The 17438-nt window shown below is 62.5% G+C and overlaps 1 protein-coding gene across 4 annotated transcripts; it reads right to left on the reverse strand.

Annotated features, from left to right (window-relative positions):
* Window positions 1-2429: 2429 nt before the first annotated feature.
* TNFAIP2 (TNF alpha induced protein 2) lies at window positions 2430-16012 on the reverse strand. Of its 4 annotated transcripts, none has more exons than XM_027571794.2 (13): window positions 15740-16012; window positions 14832-14891; window positions 12514-12880; window positions 11540-12185; window positions 9419-9533; window positions 9137-9259; window positions 8889-8989; window positions 8140-8238; window positions 7464-7584; window positions 6397-6519; window positions 6004-6159; window positions 5704-5825; window positions 2430-4178 (listed from the first exon to the last, which is right to left on the reverse strand). In XM_027571794.2, the coding sequence occupies exons 3-13, from the start codon at window positions 12863-12865 to the stop codon at window positions 4037-4039; spliced, it is 2100 nt and encodes a 699-aa protein (XP_027427595.1). In that variant the 5' UTR covers window positions 12866-12880; window positions 14832-14891; window positions 15740-16012; the 3' UTR covers window positions 2430-4036. The 4 variants fall into 4 exon arrangements, with proteins under 4 accessions (XP_027427595.1, XP_027427594.1, XP_027427596.1 ...); XM_027571793.2 differs by having other exon boundaries at window positions 14719-14891; XM_027571795.2 differs by lacking the exon at window positions 14832-14891.
* Between the last annotated feature and the right edge of the window lie 1426 nt (window positions 16013-17438).

Consider the following 17438-nt stretch of genomic DNA (forward strand, 5'->3'; position numbering starts at 1 on the left):
CCCGCATCAGACTCCCTGCTCCGCGGGGAGCCGGCTTCTCCCTCTCCCACTCCCCCTGCTTGTGTTCCTGCTCTCGCTGTGTCTCTCTCTGTCAAATAAATAAATAAAATCTTAAAAAAAAAAAAAAAAAAGATTCATTCCTGGAAGGGGAATGGTTGGTTCACAGAGCTTTTGTTGACTTGACCCATGTTGCCAGATGGCCCTCCGTGGGGGTAAAATGACCCTCCCAGCATAGCCAGTGAGAGTGGCCGATGGCTGTCAGCCTTGCCACACAGTGTTGTCACCCACTTGGGTTTTGGACAATCTAATGAGACACTCTTTCTGCAGACCTCTCAAACTTCACTCCCCAAATCTCTCCCCCAGGGCCTCCTCCCGCTCCCCTCAGGCCTTCCTCATCTGGGAGGTGGCACCACTGTCCCCCTGGCTTGGTTAGGGGCTTTCTGATGGTTCAGGAACTTGCTCTTCTCTCACACCCCGCTCCAGAGCTAACCCCATCCCCCTCCACATCGCGGCCCTCACTGACAATCTCATCTCTCCCCCAGGCAACCCCAGCACCCCTTTAAGGGTCTCCGTGCCTCCCCTCAGCCCCCCATTCTCCAGGCAGCAGCCAGAGGGGTCTTTCGGAGTCATACATCACATCAGTCCCAACTGCCGCTTCAAAATCCTCAATGCTTTTACAGCGGGAGTGGCCCCAACTCCCAGCCCCAACTAAGGCTCTCAGACCCGTCTCTTTGGTGGGATCTGGCTCCGCTTCCCACCTCACCCCCCCGAACCCTGGAGCTCTTGCCCTAGAACTGGAGCCCTTCCAGCACTACACCCACCTCCATGCTTTGCCCCCGCTGTTTCCTCCCCTGCACTGCTCTGCCCAGGTCTGTGTAAGTGGTCAAGTCTGGGGTCCCAAACCAACGGTCTCCTCCTGCGTGAGCACTCACTCCCCATGGCCACAGCCGGAGCTGCCCCACCTTAATCTCTACGGAGTCACTCCCACCCCATCACCCCACTGCACTTGGACCTGAACTGTTTTGTTTGCTTGCTCTGTGTTTTTTGTGGGCCTCTGGGAATGTCAGTCCTTCTGGGCGGCCTTGGCCAACTCTCACCACTGCCCCACCCCCAGCAGGGATGGGGAGGGTTGGAGGGCCCCATCAGGGCTTGTGCCCTGACTACTGACTCCCTTCCCCTTCACACCGGGGCCCATGTCCCTGTACGACCTGAGAGCAGGTGGCTGCTCCCTCTGCAGGCTGTCCCCTGTGTGCCCTGAGCCTGGTGACTCAGAGCCTTCCCCTAAGGGAATTTTCCTACAGTGGGGGGAGAGGATGGGGAGGTTCCTGAAGTGGAACCCTTGGTGGTAGCGGAGGCTGGTGACCTCCTGCCCCTTCCCACCCCGTTTGAGTCCTGTTCCTCATTTCTCCTGGAGCTCCACCAGCCCAAGTGGAAGGGGGGCAGTGCGGGGGCTCTGGGGTCCTCACCACTGCCCCCGGCTCCGAGGACCCCCACCCGCCGCAGCTGCAGCCAGGCTGGGGTCCTGGTCCCCCGGCCTTTCATGTCTTCAGGTCCATCGGGTCAGCCTGGCCTGAGCGATGTGAAGCTTCCACCTGGTTCTCAGTGCCTTCACTCTCCTCAGGCAGTACCAAGGGGGAGGGGCACGCTGGCCCCAGCACACCCTGCCCCCAACCCCTCACTCCCCACACCCCGGATTCCCACTGCCACCCCCCCACCTAAGGCTCCAGGGGGCCTGGGACCTGGGACCGGGCTGTTCCCCGGGAGCCACGTGCACCTGTGGGCCCAGCTGAACTGAGGGGGAGGAGGGTGCCCCAGGGCCCCTCCCTCCTTGCTCCCCACTGTGAGGCTGCTCCAGCTCAGCCCATCCCCACCGGCCTCTCTCCTCCCCTGGAACTGGCTGAAAGGGCCGCCAGATCCCCAGGCTCCACATGTGGCTCCCTTGGGGCCCTTCCCTCAGCTATGTGGAATGGAGGGACTCTGGTCCTTCGGGACTCTGCCCTTCCGCAAATCCTGGGTCAGGTGAACTGGTGTCCAGGTGAGCTGGGGCCATCTCTAGAGACAGACTGTGGGTCTCCTCTGGCCACAGCCGTGGCTCTGTGAGGTCAGTTCCAGAAATGGAAGGGCAGGTTCCCACTGGGCACAAGGGTGGGGGTGAAATGATTGTCTGGAGTCCACCCCTCCCCCCTCATCCTCCAAAGGAATGTGGGGAAGACCAAACCGGCTTATGGTCCCCTGTTTACAGGTAAGGAAACTGAGGCGCAAAAGAGCAAAAGGACTGGTTGTGCCCCATAGGCAGCCCCCCCCCCCCCCCGCCCACCCACAGCTCATGCTCATTGGTGAGAACGGGGAGGAGGCGCCATAGAGCTGGACTCCCGGGGGGTGGGAGGGGGGTCCTGCCACAGAGCCTGGGGAAACAGGGTTTCCCAGGCCCTGGGAGGCTGAGAAAGCCACCGCTGCCCCTTCTGGCTCCCAAAATGAATCACTCTAAGCCACTTTTGAAATCAGGTTTATATTAAGCTATAAAAACTCAGACCCTGTCCTGAGTACATACATACAAAAGCAGTGCTATCAAAAATAATATTAACAATATCAAACACACGAACTCCTACAAACGTACAAAGGCCCTTGTGCACCATTTACATGGGCCAGTTCCTGGCCACAGTACCGGGAGAGAGGGGGACAAACCCCAGTGTTCTGGCTCCAGACCCCACCTCAGCACGCTCAGAGGCATGAGGCTGAGTCCTGCCTGCGTCTGACCTGCACCCTCTTAAGCTGAGCAGGCCTCATGGGCTGGCAGGGGCCTGGGAGATTTCCTGGAGCCATGTTTTCCCCAGGGTGGGATAAGGCACCGTCCAGGGCAGGGGGTGGATGCGGGTGCATGGAGGGAGCAAAATCATGTCCCCCACGCCGGGAAGCCCACATCCTAACACCTGGAACCTGTGATTATGTCAGGGTCCGTGGCAAAGCGGGCTGAGGTTGCAGGTGGGGTGAGACTGCTAATCAGCTAACTTTAAAATAGGGGCTGATCCTGGATTATATGGTGGGCCAAAGGTCATCAAAAGGGTCCTTAAAAGCGGAAGCAGGGGCAGGAGAAGAGATCTGAGGTCTGTGATGTGAAAAGGATTTGACTGGCCACTGCTGGCTTTGAAGATGGAGGGAGCCACAGGCCATGGAATACAGGCAGCCTCTAAAAACCGGGAGAAGCAAGGAAATTCCCCCCAGAATCTTCCAGAAGAAACCAGCCCTGCTGACACCTTGGCTTTAGCCCTTGAGACCTGTGTCGGACTTCTGACCTCCAGAGCTGAAAGATAAGCTCTGGTTTCAATGACCATGTTTGTGGAAATGTGTTACAGCAGCAATAGGGCACTGATCCAGAGGCCAAGGGGTCAGAGGTCAAGTTTGCCCTGCCCAGACCTCAGGCTGACTTCCACGCAGCGGCCCCATGGAGCCCTCCCGCCCCCACCGGGCCTATCCCTACGTGGAAGACCCAGGATGTCCAGTGCCCAGATAAGAGTTCATTGTTTCCTTTGCTTTCTAGTTCTGCCTTCGATTCCACGGACATGCTGAGCCCCATTCACTGCAGCCCTGGGCCAGAGGAGGCGGGATGGGTGAGGCTCAGCCCCTGGCCCTCGGCAGCTGGGAAGGCGCTCAGACCCAGCCATGAGGACGGTTGTGATAGACGGTGGAGGGGTCCCATGGACCGGAAGTGACCCGGGACCTCTGGCCCCGGCCACTCTCCCTCCCAACTCCCTCCTTTGGTACATGCGTCGTCAACCATCATTTACAAAGAGTCTCTTGGGGATTGCCTCACTGCCCCCCGACCATGGGCGCTCCCGTCCGCACGGGACGGGCAAGTAAACCAGGCCTATCCAATTCCAGCCGCCCAGGGACTTGCGCCTTAACAGAGGCTGGGCAGGAACCGCAGCAGTAGGCAAAAAGCCTGCTGAGGGGCCGTGGAGTGGAGTGGTAGCCCACCAAGGGGGGTGGTGTCCGATGCTCACTGGGTGCTCACAAGCAGGCCAGGCCGCAGGGAAAGCTAACCGACCTTTATAAGTGAAAATAGGGGCTTGGTAGACTGGTGCGGTCCCATGCTGACGTCCAGGATGCTTCGGATGCTCCTGACCTCGCTGCTCGACAGGTTTCCCTTGATGGCCAAGATGGCACTCAGGTGGCCTTTGCTGGCAAGGAGAGCATCCTGTCAGTGCAGCCTAGTCACCAACACCCCTACTCACACTTCTTCCCAGCTCCCCAGACTCCTGGCCCAAGCCACAGGGCCCTGTATCCAAGCTCCTGCCCACGAGGGGGTCGCTGTCTCCTTTGCCCATTGTGCTCCACCAGCCCCAGACACCTGTCCTTCCCTAGCGTGCGCCAAACTCCTGCCGGCCTCAGGTCTTTGCACTGGCTGTTCCTCCTGAAATGTTCTTTCCCACACTCTGGAGATGAACAGCTCCTTCTCACACTTTGGGCCTCAGGGAAAATGTCACCTCCCCCAAGACTTCCCATCTCTAAAGTCAGCACCTCCTGTCATTCACAACCTTGGTTAAACAATCTTTACAGATCATAACTGTATTTCTTTGCCTGATTACCTCACTATTACTATCCTGCGTTAGGTTGTAAGCTACACAAGGGAGGACTGAGACCGGGTCTGTCTTATACTTCCTTGCATCCCAGTACCAAGGACAGAGCCCGGCACTTAGCAGGAAACCGCTCAACAACTGGTAGGATGGCTGGCTGGATGGAGGATGGATGAGTGGATGGATAAGCGGGTAGGTGGATAGATGGATGGGTAGGTGGGTGAATGGATGGATGGGTAGGTGGATGAATGGATGGATGGGTAGGTGGATGAATGGATGGATGGGTAGGTGGATGTATGAATAGGTAGGTGAACGGATGGATGGCTGGATGGATGGATGGATGAGTGGGTGGATGGGTACACAGATGTCTGGATAGATAGGTGGAAGGGTGGGTGGGCAGATGGGTGGGTAGCTACATGGATGGGGAGATGAGTAGATGGGTAGACGGGTGTTTATATGAGTAGATGGATGAATGGGTGAGCGTGTAGATAAGTAGCTAGGCAGGTAGATGGATGGAGTGGATCAACCAGAGGCTAGACTAGGCTGGACTAGGCTGGGCAATCCAAATCAAGACTGTTCAAACTTCCCCTACCATGTCAGAGGACTCAGCCTAGAGAAACAATTGCCCTAGCTCACCAGATCCTCAGAGGGCTGGGGGGTAAGCCTCCACTCTGACCCCAGGGCTGGATCCCAGCTTAGCATGACTTCTAGCAGGTCCCTAGTCTCTCTGGTTTCAGTTTCCCCTCTAAGGGGGGGCAGTATCGTATCAGGCTAAAAGTGTGGACTGTGGAGCCAGACTACCTGGCTTTTCCATCTTGGCTTCACCCCTGGCTACTGTGTCACCTCAGACAAGTTCCTCAAGCTCTCCAGGCTTCCTCTGCAGAATGGGGATGAAAAGCCTCTCCTTCATAAGGCTGTAGTGAAGTTCCAGTGAATGAGCCACTGTAACATCTTAGCACCGTGTCCGGCGCTCAGCCAGCCCTCCACAAGGGTTAAGTGCTGGGACGGTGTCCCCGAGGCCGGTATCAGCTCTGGCAGCCCTGAAGTCCCGAGTCCAGCCCCACCAGGCTCTGACCAGTGCCAGCAGGGCCTTGTGAACGGCCCCGGCCTGTGGTGCCCTTGCTCTCACCTGAAGTCGGGGTACCAGGTAGCATAAGTGGCCACCTCGATCTTGATGGCACTGGGGTCTTGCAGGCGAATGACCTCGGCGAGCTTGGGGAGGGCGTGATGCAGCCAGGTCGCTGAGGAGCCCTGCAGGCATAGGTCTGGTTGGAGGCGGGCCGCCCCTTCCCCGAAGGGCACCCGAGGGCCCAGAGAAGTTCACGTCGGACCCGGTCAGGGCTGGGGGGAGGCCCGGAGGCGGTCCTGGCCCTGCAGGACTTAGGGGAGGGGCAGGCAGGAGCTTACGTACGTCACGTACGTTACGTACATTCTGGGTGCAGAAGCGCTGGATGACGTCGGCGTTGGCCAGGACGTCCTCGGCCAGTTGTTGCTGCTGCTCGGCCGTCCTGAGCACTAGGCTGCGCTTGCTGAGGCGGATGATGTATTCCTTCACCAGGTGCAGGTGGACGACCTCCGCGAGCTCCTGGCGGGGCGGGCCGGCGGGGGGGTGTGAGCGGCCGCGGGCGGGGGGCGCCCCACCGTCCCTCCAGGCCTCGAAGCCAGGAGTCCAGGCAGGGCCAGGTGCCTACGTGTGCTTGTGTGTGTGCATGCGCGTGTCTGCAGGTGTGCGCCGCGCACACGTGTTAGGGTGTGTGTCCAGACTGCCCCCCGCGCCCCCGCGCCCCCGCCAGGCCCAGCCACCGGCCCAGCACCTCCTCACCTCCCGGAAACAGTCGTGCAGTTCCGAGAACTCGGGCAGCCTTTCGGCCACGGTGGAGAGAATTTCTTCCAGGGTCTGCGCCGGCGCCGCCCAGCGGGTCTGCGTGAACCTCTTGAACAGCGGCTGCGGCAGGAGAGAGGCAGGATGTCTGGTCGCGCCCTGCAGAGGAAGGCCCGCCGGCCGCAGACACACGCACAGCGACACACGCGGCCCAGCGCAGGGGCAAGGTGGGGGGGGGGGGCGGAGGGGGGCGGGGGGGGCTCGAAGACTCCCAGGGAACTTGGGCGGAACTCGGGGCCCTGTTCCCAGACAGGAAGTGGAAACAGGGTCCCTGGACCCTTCTCCAAGGTCAACCAGCTGCAGCTCTGGAGCCAGGCTGGCCATCTGCCTGCCTTGAAGCCTTTTCCACCGCCCCCCCTCTGAAATAAATAAATTCCTGCATAAACAAGGACTTGTGCTTGGCGGGGGCCTGTGAGGACCCCTGCCAAGTCATCCAGGGTCACTGCCCGGCCTTCAACCCCGGCTGGCTACCCACAGCCTTCCGCCTCGGGCAGTAGGGACAAGGCGTGCTCTGGCGGGAAACAGGCAGGGAGCTCCGCCTACTCTTTCTTTCCAGGGACCCCTGCCTCACCCTCTGCTAAGGGAGCCAGGGGGTTTCTCTGTGGACTTCTTGGCCCACAGCAGATGGGGCAGCAGCTGCCAAAGGCTCCGAGCATCCCCGCTGGGAGGAAGGCATGGGGACGGGGCGCAGGCAGGAGGGCCTGGGGGAGCTGGAGAAGGAGTGCACAGGCTCAGGACTGGGTTGAGTCTCAGTGCGGGGAGAGGCACTAACGCTTCTCTGGGGGTTCCCAGCCCAAGGGGCCCCTCTGAGGCCAAGCCCAGGCTGAAGTGGTGGGGATGAAGTCAAAAGCCCTCTATGGCCTCCATCACTGGGGTGGCACAGGCCTCACGACAGCTGGCCACACACGTCTGGGTCCCTGCTTCTGCCATTCCTCCCCTCCCGGTCCCTCTCTGCGTCCCCCCAATGCTAAGCTCAGCAGGCACCCCAGGGAGTCAGGCTCTGGTACCTTCAGGTCCCCGAACAGGCGCTGGAGCAGGGTGTCAAAGCCATGACTCTTGAGCTCACTCAGGGGGCTCAGCAGATGGCCCGGGATGTCCTGTGGGGTCTGCCAGTTCTCCATGGAGGTCCTGGAAGGACACGAATGTGGCAGGGAGGTCACGCCAGCCCTGTCCAGACTACAGTCCCCTACCCAGAGAACCTACTGGCCCCAGGCAAATCTTCCTAAACTATCTCTTCACTCTAGAACCCTCCATGACTCCCCATTCCCTGTGGAAGCAAGTCCGGATCATCCCATCCCTGCTCCGGAGGCAGCACCTAGCCTGCTCACCCCCAGGGAACTCCTGCACCACTTGCTCTTCATCCACATCTGCCCAACAGACACAACCACCGCATCTGTTTCAGAGGGGTGTTACAAGAATGGAATAAGGAATAAATCCTTCACATGATGCTTGACCCACCAGCACTTGATAAATGTCTGCCGCCCCTACAGACCCCGGCCATCTCCTCACAACCATGCTCATTGTAATCCCACAACTTCGCTCATGCTATGCTTCCCCCCGGCCCCCCGCAGCCCCCACGGGCCTCCCCCCCCCCAGCCATCCTCTTCCTCCAACAGCCTGGCAGGCCCAGCGATTCCCAATTCCCGCTCCCACAAACCCCTCGTAGCGCCCTTACCCCCTTACCGGAGGGACAAGCAGTTGTTGATGTTGGCGATGACATTGGCCCTGTAATTTCTCAGCTGTCTGCATTTCTCCAGAAATTCATCAAAGGCTCGCTGGTAGCTGGTGAAACCGGAAGGGGCACAAGCAAGGATCAGCACAAACACTGGGACAATAGCAGCCTCAGGCCTGCCCCCCAGCCTCCCTGGGCTTACAGAGCTCCTGTCGGGTTGACAGGCTCCTTACAGCCCAGGGAGGGGCTGCTAGCCCCTGAGCATCAGTAACTGGCTTTGCAGGCCAAGGCAGAGTTCCTGCTGCCCCACTCCTTCCCCCCAGATCCTTCGATAGCTGGAAGACGGGGGCGGGGGGTTGGGGGGGGAGAAGGCAAGGGATACGTGGAGGAGTCCTCAGAGGAAGGAAGGGAGGCAGCCAAGAGAAATGCCAGGCTGGAGACCCGGGGCACCGCAGAAGGGAGGCCAGGGCCTCAGCCCCTCCTGGGGCATCCTCTTTGCAGCTGGAGGCTGCAGGGCTAAGGGCTTCCTGTTCAGCGGTCTCATCACCCGAGGCTCTCAGGGCTCAGGTGGGAGGTTGGGGCGGAGGGGGGGGGGTGCGGGGAGGACTCCTGCTCATAATGACAGACACCTCAGAGGCAGAAGGGGACGCTGATCTGGCTTGGATACCCAAGTGGGACACAAGGGAGGGCAGGTGGCTCTGAGAGAAGTGGCGACAGGGACCAGGCCCCCCCTCCCAGGCACAGGCAGGCGCACACCCACCTCCTCAGGAATGTAGCCAACTCCAGCAGCAGCAGGTGCTTTATCTGCACGCCCAGGTCAAGGGTGATGCTCTCGGCCTTGGCCTGGCCCTGGGAGATGATCTGCAGGGGTGAGGGGTGAGCTGAGACGGGGGAGGGGGAGGGGGTAGGCCGGCACAAGGGGAGGGCGGTGCTCAGAGTGGGCACGTGTATGCACACACATGGGGTAGGCGTGGGTTGTGCGAGAGCCCGGCGGGCGGGCTGTGTTACCTGGATGATGTCGATGGCCAGCTCGCTGTGGCAATGGCCGTCCAGCCTCTGGGGAGCCACATCCCGGGCCCAGCGTTGTGACTCCAGCTCCAGGGCCCGGGCCATCAGCTCCCTCACACTGACCTGGGGGAAAGAGAGGCAGGTCAGGGCAGCACAGAGTCCATCGGCCGGGCCCACGTGGGAGTCCCTGTCAAGTTCCTTGCCTGCGTCCCGCCTGTCTTCGAGCCTCCCCTGGCTTCCTTCCTGCACTGCCCTGGCCCCGCGCCCTGGTGCTGGACTCACCACCTCATTGGACAAGAACGTGGCCTCCAGCAGCCGGATCTGCCTGGGGGGCAGAAGGCTCCCAAGCTGGACTCTCTGCAGCTCTCCCCCCAGCTTGGGGCTGTTGATGATGTCACTGCAGGCAGAGGGGGGCTAGCGTGAGAAAGACTGCACCCCCACTTAGCACCAGCGCTCATGCCAGAGCCCACCTTCTCAGCCTCAGGCTCCGGCAGGCCCAGAACTTGATCGCCCTCCCCCCAGCCCTGCTTGTCCAGCTCGGAGGATGGGTCCCCAGTCTGTGCAGTTGGGTTTCGGTCAGAAACCTTGGAATCTTCACGCCTGCTCTGACTCATTCCCCCCCATCCACTCCTACTGAAGCAGATCAGCCTCAAGTCACCCTGCCCGAGGCCCTAACCACCACCATCATCGCTCGCCTGGCTGGCTGCAGGGGCCTGCTCTCCAGCCTCCTGGGCCCCAGCAGTCCCTCTTCCGCCCAGCAAGCATGACTTTGGAGTCCGGCCCCCTCCCTGCCACAAGGCCTCCAGCTCACACAGATACAAGCTGGCTCCTTCGTCTGCAGACTGGCCGCTCGCTCCCCACCCCTCCCACCTCATTCCCTCACTGCACTCCAGGCCTGCTGGCCTCGGGAATCCTGCCAGCCCGGGACCAGCACCCCCAGGCCGGCCCTGCTGCCCCCCCCCCCCCAGGGCGGGTCCGTGCAGGCAGGAAGGGCTGCCCCACCCCAGCTACTCCACTCACTCTTGCGGCGCCTGTGTGGGATCCGGGAGCCCCAGGGACCGTCCAGCCCTCCCTGGCCCTTCCGCAGGGGCCTCTGTCTGCCCAGACACACGAGAACGGCCCTCTCACCCCTCTCCCAGCCGGGATGTGGCTGGGACCCTTTGCTCCCTGTCTTCTGGCCACTCTAGCCACACAGACCTCAACGGCAGCCCCCTGCACTCCCTCTCCCCGGGGCTCTGCCCTGCTGGCCTCAGTTTCCTGCTGTGCCGACCCTAGTGGGCCCCAGGCCAAAAGCCCTGAGGTCACTGGGGGCAGGAAGGCTGAGGTGCAAATGCCCAGTATTTCCTGGTGAGTCAACATAAGCAGGAGAAACTGGCTCACGACTGGCCCGTCTAGCCTGCCACCCCTGCCCTATGCCAATTTCCCTATGCCCTGCTGACTCACCCACCACCTCCACGGCATCCTTCCTCTGGCCCCCCAGCTGGAGGCTGAGCCACTAGCACCCCCGGTGACCACCGGCCACCCAGGTGTGTCCGCGAGACCCTCAGTCACTGCTCACACATGTCCAGGCTTCCTGCAGGCTCTACCCTGGCGGCCAGAGTTAGCCCCCACAGGAAGCCCTGGCCTCCCGTGCCCTGGGCATTTCCACCCAGCACTGCACTCCTCACCCAGCTTGGACAAATGACAGATGTGCTCAGGACTCTGGGTAAATCAGAGGGGACCTGAGGCACTCTGTTCAGAGCCGGCCTCCCACCCAAGGAGCTCTGAGCCTAAGGGACCAGAACCCAGTTCTGCCGTGGGCTCACCGGCGGACCCTGCACAACAGCCACGTGGCCCTGCCATGGCCCTGCTCTGCCCCATTCCCCGTGCTGCCCGGAGCGCCCCCATAGCCTGCCAGGAGAATCCAAGCACGGGCCAGCTCTGCACAACTCCCAGGAAGTCTCAGGGCTCGGCCCGGGCAGTGGAAGATGACTCTCTCGCTCGGGACCACCGCCCTCCCGCCACCTTCTTCCAGGCCTGCCCTCTCCCCTCCCCCGCCTGCCTCTCCTCCTCCCCGCAGCAGGCAGAATTTGGTTCCTCTTCCTCCCCTCCTCCTCCTTCACCAGCTCAGGGGTGGCTTCCTCAACCCACTCGGGCTGCTCAGGGTCCCTGCTGGTGGCTCCCACAGTCCCTGGTCTCCTCTGCCACCGCCCTCCCGGCTCTGGATGGTCACCGCCTCACCCCGCTCCTCAGACTGGGAGCTCAGCAATGAATGATGAAGTCCCCGCCAGTCCCCGTGCCTCGGTTTCTCCAACTGTAGAATGTGGCTGAAGCCAGGAAATCAAGGATTCCCAGGGCCAAGCCGACGGAGCGCAGGCCCTGCTCCTGAGTCGCCCAGCCTCCGGGAGCGCGGCGCCCACTCACTTGGGGTAGAGGTTCTGCACCCAGACCAGCAGCATGTAGGTGTCGCGCTCACACAGCTCGAACTGCGCCATGGCCGCCAGCTGGGCCGCGAAGTGCTCGTGGTAGCTCTCGGCGTAGGCGGCCACCACGTCCACCTCGGCGGGGAACAGCGGCTTCAGCCGCTCCACCACGGCCTCCAGGTCCTCCTTCATGGTGCGGCCCATGTGCAGGAACATGCGCTCGGCCTCCGAGCGGCCCTCGGCGCCCGCGGCCGGCCGCGCACACAGGCGCTCCTCGGCCGCCTGCGCCACCCCGCGCCGCCACAGCTCCAGCCAGCGCCGCGGGCGCGCGCTCACCAGCGCCGAGGCCCCGGGTTCCGCCGCCGCCGCCGCCGCCGCCGCCCGGCGGTCCTCGCGCTCCTGCTCCGCCAGCACGGCCAGGGCCTGGCGCAGCCGCTCGGGCGCCACGTCCAGCGGCCGCCGCAGCAGGCCGAGCACCTGGTCGCGCAGCAGCACGTACAGCGCCTCCACCTTGCTCTGGCGTCGCACCAGCTCCTCGGCGCTCTCGCCGCCCGCCGCCGCCGCCGCCTGCAGCTCCCGCTCCAGCGCCAGCAGCGGCCGCGCCGCCTCCAGCCGTCCGCGCTCCAGGTCCGCCTTGAGCTCCTCCACTGCGGCCGGGACAGCACGGGGTCAGCGCCGCCTGCCCGACGGCGCCCCCGCGCCGCCCCCACCCCCCACCCCCCGGGAGAGGAGGCCGCGCGCCCGAGAGGTGAAGGGATGCGCCCTAAGGGGTCCGTCGGTGCCCCCGACCGGACTGAAGCCCGGTTGCCCCAGGATTAGGGGGCGCAACGGCCCTTGGCGCACGGCCAAGCCCATCTCTGCTGCCCTCCCCGTGTCCGGGGTGAGTGGGCCATTCCCTGGGATGAGCCCCAGCCCTGCCCAGGCCCCGGCCAGCTCTGATCCCAGACCTCCACCCCGCCTGGGGTCCCAGCCTACCTGTGGGCGGCGGGCGGCTGGACTCAGGCTGGGACTCCGGGGCGCCCTCTGGCTCTGCTGAGCTGGGCTGACCTTTCTTCTTCCTCCCTTTAGTGAAGACGCTGAACATGTTGGCCAGTCCTTTTGGCCTCTTCTTCTTCTTTTTCGCCTCTTCCTTGTCCCTCTCGGGGGCTGCCTTGGGCGCCAGAGGTGGCACCAAGTCTTCAGAAGAGGCCTCTGACATGGAGGCCTCGGATTCCACCTCGGAGGTGGAGGGCAACTTCGGGGAACTTCCGGGGAAGTGAAGAACAAGAACCCCTGGCACCGTCTGCTGGCCTGGAAGGTCTTGGAAGAAAGTCATCATCTTCAGCATCACCCGGGCTCAGGCCTGTGGATGGGCAAGGGGAGAGGGAATGAAAGAGCAGCTGCAGTAGACAGGCCCGAGGACACAGCCGCGGTGGCAGCAACGGGCATGCTCCATCTCTCCTCACCAGACGACCATCAGGGTCCGGCTCTCTCCTGGCCCAGGGGGACACCCACAGCTCAGCTCCCTCCCCGGACGCCAGTTTCTCAGCACCCACAATTCCTCTTCCAGTACCCCCAGGGCCTCCTCAAATCGCTAGAAGCAGGGAAGGATCTGGAGATGCCAAGTCTCCCAGGTGGAGGGGGCCTTCACTTCATTTTGACAAATCCTTCCTTGGCAGCCCACCCTCTGGGCAAGGAGAAAGGACTGGAGGGTATGAGTTCCATCCTGCATCCCATGAGGCCCTGGGAGAGGTGGCAGAGCACAGCACCGTCCCACCGCACAGAGCAAGGATCGAGGTCCAGAAAGGTCGCAGAGCCAGAGGCGGCTCCACCCTCCCCGCCCCAGACTCCCTCTCGCCCGGTTCCTCTCTTGTCTACGTGGAGCCACCGAGGGACGATTCGAGCAGAAACATGGCTGCTCCGGCTGCGACTCTGGGAAGCAGAGTGCGATCCCCTACCCTGGCCTTGGGGCTCAGGTCTAGAAATCATAGTGCCCTCCCAAACTTCAAGGGGTGGGAAAGGACCTTGAAGACTTTCACATGTCAGCAGGGACAAGGGGTCCAAAGAGACACCGAGCTGCCTGAGGTCACCCAGTAACTCAGGCCAGGAACCAGGCTTCCTGGCTCCCGTTTCATCCTGGCTGCTCCCAAATGGGGTGACATCATCATCACAAAGGCTTCCACTTTCTGTGCCCTCCCTGGTGCCCATCCCATCGCTTCCTCATTCCCTTCCGGGGGTGGTGGTGGTGGTGTATTAACCTCACTGCACAAAACTGATCCAGGGAAATGTCCCTATGGTTGACAGCTTAGGCTTGAAACTCAGATCACCCGGTGCTGGGTCCTCCTGCCTCCATGTCCCCCACCGCCTTGCAGGCTGCATTCGGAGATGCAGGACCCCCTTGTGCCCAGCAGCACCCTCCCTAGCAGCATGGCCAAAATCAAAGCAAGGCCAGGACCAGTGAATGGGGAACAGGGCTGAGCCTAGGAGAGGGGAGAAAGGCAGGGCTGAGAGTGGGGAGCAGATAGGGTCAGGCTTCCCTGATGACTGGGGCGATCCAGGACCATAGCGCGTGCCCCGCCCACACACACACCCAAGCGTAAGTACAATGAGTTGTGACTCGTGCAACACTATGACTTTGATTCACCTCTGCAACAGCCCTGCAAGGCAGATGGGATGATCCATCATCCAGGAGAAATTGAGGCAGGGAAGGGGATTGGGAGGTGCTTGCCCCAAGCACATAGCAGGCATGGATTAGGTCTATCAGACTCTTTCCACAGCCCCTACTACCTCCCCACCAGCCCGACTATCCTGGGCCTCATCACAACCCCTGAGTTTGGCCAGAGCCACCTGGGGGGCAGGAAGCCCGAGTTTCTCCCCAGTGGCTTCACCAAATGCCCTCAGCAGAGTCCAACACCGCTGGACCTCAAGCGCCTCTCCTGTGCCATTTGGGCTGAGAGTTCCACTCCAGGGCCAAGTGAGGGGTGCTCGGGGAGCCGAAGAGCAAGGCCACTAGGCTCTTCTGCCCTGCCCACCCACTAGCCAAGCCCCCTCTCCTAATCCATCCCGTTGTCACGCCACATACCCACAGGAGCTGGTCCGGCCACTGGCTGGGGCTACTCAGCACCACCCTGACTGAGCAGACCCCACTTCTGCTCTCCAGCTAGGGTGAGGGAGAGGGCCACCCTGACCCACCAGCCTCACCTCTGCGCGCGCGCGCACACACGTGCTAGCCTCTATCCGACCTCAGACCTGGCTCCTGCAGGTCCCCATATAACATCGCTGCCTCCTTGCCTCTGGTACAAAATCCTCCTCACCCTTCCAGGTCCTGCAGCGGCCTCCTTGGCTCCATCCCAGGCCTTGATTTTCAGAGGCAGCTGGTGCAGTGGAAAGAGAAGCGGCAGGGGGATCAGCTGGACCACTCACTAGCGTGTGGACAACACCTCCCTACCTCCATCTGTGAAATGGGCATGAAGATCCCCACCCCACAGTATTGCTGCAGGAAGCGGCAAAACCCTGTAGCCCCGTGCTGGCGCCTAGCCAGGCTTCCTAAGGGTATGTGTCCCGTGTCCCTGTGTCCATCAAGCCAAGCTCAGCACCGGGGTAGAGCAGAAGAGGGCAGGAAAGGCATTCCTTCAAGCCTGGGCTCTAGGCTGGGCACACTGACACAAGGGGCCTGCTCAGTCATATCATGTGACCACAGCCTGTGGCCCCACAGTGGCACCCTCTCCTGACCTCCCAGCTTCTCCTCAGGCACCGCACGCCCCCTATGCTCCTTCCTGGGTCAGGCCTGAGGCCCACAAAGCCTCCCATGGCCTCTGCGCCTGGCTCCTCTGTCCTGGCCGGGAAAGGGAGGGCATAGCCACCCCCGCAGTGAGGACACCCAGACACAGGCAGCAAAGTAACTTGGCCGGCCAGCCTTCTGCAAAAGGAGCAGAGACCCCTGCGCCTTCCCCCACACTCCTCCCTCCCTGCCCTTTGCAGGACCGAGGCCCGGGTGGCAGTACCAAACCCGGGCCCCCTGCACCCTGGCGCGCCGCAGCGGCCTCAGTTTCCCTAGAAGTGGGGCTGCCGGAGGCCTGGGGCCCTCGGAGCGTTGTGCCCCCTCGGTCGGGCCGTGCCGGCCGCTCCGTCGGGGGAGCCGGCCGGGACCCCGGGGTGGAGGCGGGCGGGCAGCCGCGCGGAGCGGCGGGGAACCGACGCGGCGCGGGCGGAGGTCACTTACTGTGTCCGGGCCGGGCCGCCTCTGTCCCCGCAGAGCCTGGCGCCGCCTGAAATAGTCGCAGACTCCGCCCCCGCGCGGCCGCCCGCTCGCCCCGCCCGCGGCAGCCGCGGAAAACCCGCGGGCGGAGGCCAAGGCACAGTGTGACCCGGGGCTGCCTGCGTCCCCGAGCCCGGAGTCGCGCGCGCCCCGCCGAGGGGAACAGGGGTGTCACTCCTTGCCACCGGCCCGGGCTGGCCGAGCGTCGCCGCGGTCTGTGGGGCGCGGGGAACCGCACCCAGGGCGGACCGGGCTCAGCCTGCCGCGGGCCCATTGTCCGACGGCCGCTGCTGATTGGCTGCCTGGAAGGGGCTCCGAGCTCGGGCCCGCGGGCCCGCGTCACAGAGCGGCGCCCACCCCAGCTCGCCCGACTGTAGCCCCGCGGGGTCCCGGGGACCGACCCACCACCCCAGCTCCCTGGGCCGCGGGACGATTGCTCCCTCTGGGTAGAGCGTTCCCGCTCAGGGAGGCCCGGGAAGGGGTCCTGCTGGGAGAGGCGCCCTAAGGGGAAGTGGGTGCAGGGAGGGACAGCTGTTGACAAAAAGCACGTTTGCTGGGTGCCTGGCATTCCCTCTCATTATCAAGCCTCGCTAGAAAGGGGACTATGGCTCAGAAAGGTGAAGCGACCTGCAACTCCCCCGAGGTCCCACACCAGGCTGCAGGCCTCCCACTGGAGCACTTTCCCTTTCTGGGACTGGGGTTGGGCCGAACAGGTTTCGGGTCACACCAGGCCCGGACCCCGACAGCTCAGGCTTGATCTCAGTCGGTGGAGACTTGTCCTGCCTCAGCGTCGTCGTTCGTCCGGGTCTGCTGTCGGGGGAGGGTTGGGGGGGCTGTTGCTGGTGAAGAGCAACCACTGGGGACTCACCCCCTCCCCTCTTTCTCATTTTAGGAATTCCTGCCCTCTGGAAAGAACCGTGTCATTAAGGAATTTCCCAGCTGGGCACTAGCTTCCCTTTTATTTTATTGTTAGAGCCCCTGCTCCTCCCATCCTTTTGTTTGCCCCTACCCTTGGTCCCTCCCTCCCCGTGGATTCCCCACTCCCCCTATCAGCTGGGTACAGATCTCTGAGGCCTGGGAGTGGGGGGCGGGGGAGCTGGGGGTGCCCCTTGGGACTGAGAACTTCCTCTTCCTACTTGGGAGTGGTAGTCAAGTGCCAGCTTTGGGCTTGGCCATAATCCTGTCCCTGGGGGGCCTTGGAGGGGGGGACATCAGGAAGTGGCCGTAAGATGGATTCCACACTCTCTTTCCCAGAGTCCCTGGGGGAGGGGGTTGCAGGGTGAGAGTTTTCAGACAAGCTCACAAAGCCACGGTGCCCCAGGGCTGGGAGGGTCATTCCTTTTGCTTCCCAGTGAACAGATGAGGAGACTAAAGGCCAGGTCCCCAAATTCATCCAGTCACATAGGGGTGATGAGGATGAGAAGCAAGGGCTCCTGGCTCAACGCCTAGGTGGCCTCGTTGTGCAATTCCCACACTTTCCTGCCAGGCCTCCTCTCCTCACCCCGAACAGATTGGGAAATCGCTGGAGAATCTGAAGCTTTCTGAGTCATGTGGGGGGGGGGGGTTGTCAGGCCCACAGATTCCACTATCCCTCCGCCCCTGTCAACCCCAGCCCAGGATCCCGATCAGCGGAGGCAGGAAGGACACTTCCCAGGGCAGGGGC

Source organism: Zalophus californianus, chromosome 6 (assembly GCF_009762305.2).
Source record: "Zalophus californianus isolate mZalCal1 chromosome 6, mZalCal1.pri.v2, whole genome shotgun sequence".
Lineage (NCBI taxonomy): Eukaryota > Metazoa > Chordata > Mammalia > Carnivora > Otariidae > Zalophus > Zalophus californianus.

Excerpts from the sequence above, each read along its gene's own strand:
- TNFAIP2 (XM_027571795.2), bottom strand. The coding sequence starts at position 12,865 with ATGCTGAAGATGATGACTTTCTTCCAAGACCTTCCAGGCCAGCAGACG. Across the intron at positions 9,534-11,539 it reads GTGCAGAACCTCTACCCCAA|TGACATCATCAACAGCCCCA; the intron begins GTGAGTGGGCGC and ends CTCTGCCTGCAG. Across the intron at positions 6,160-6,396 it reads TGCACGACTGTTTCCGGGAG|GAGCTCGCGGAGGTCGTCCA; the intron begins GTGAGGAGGTGC and ends CCGCCCCGCCAG.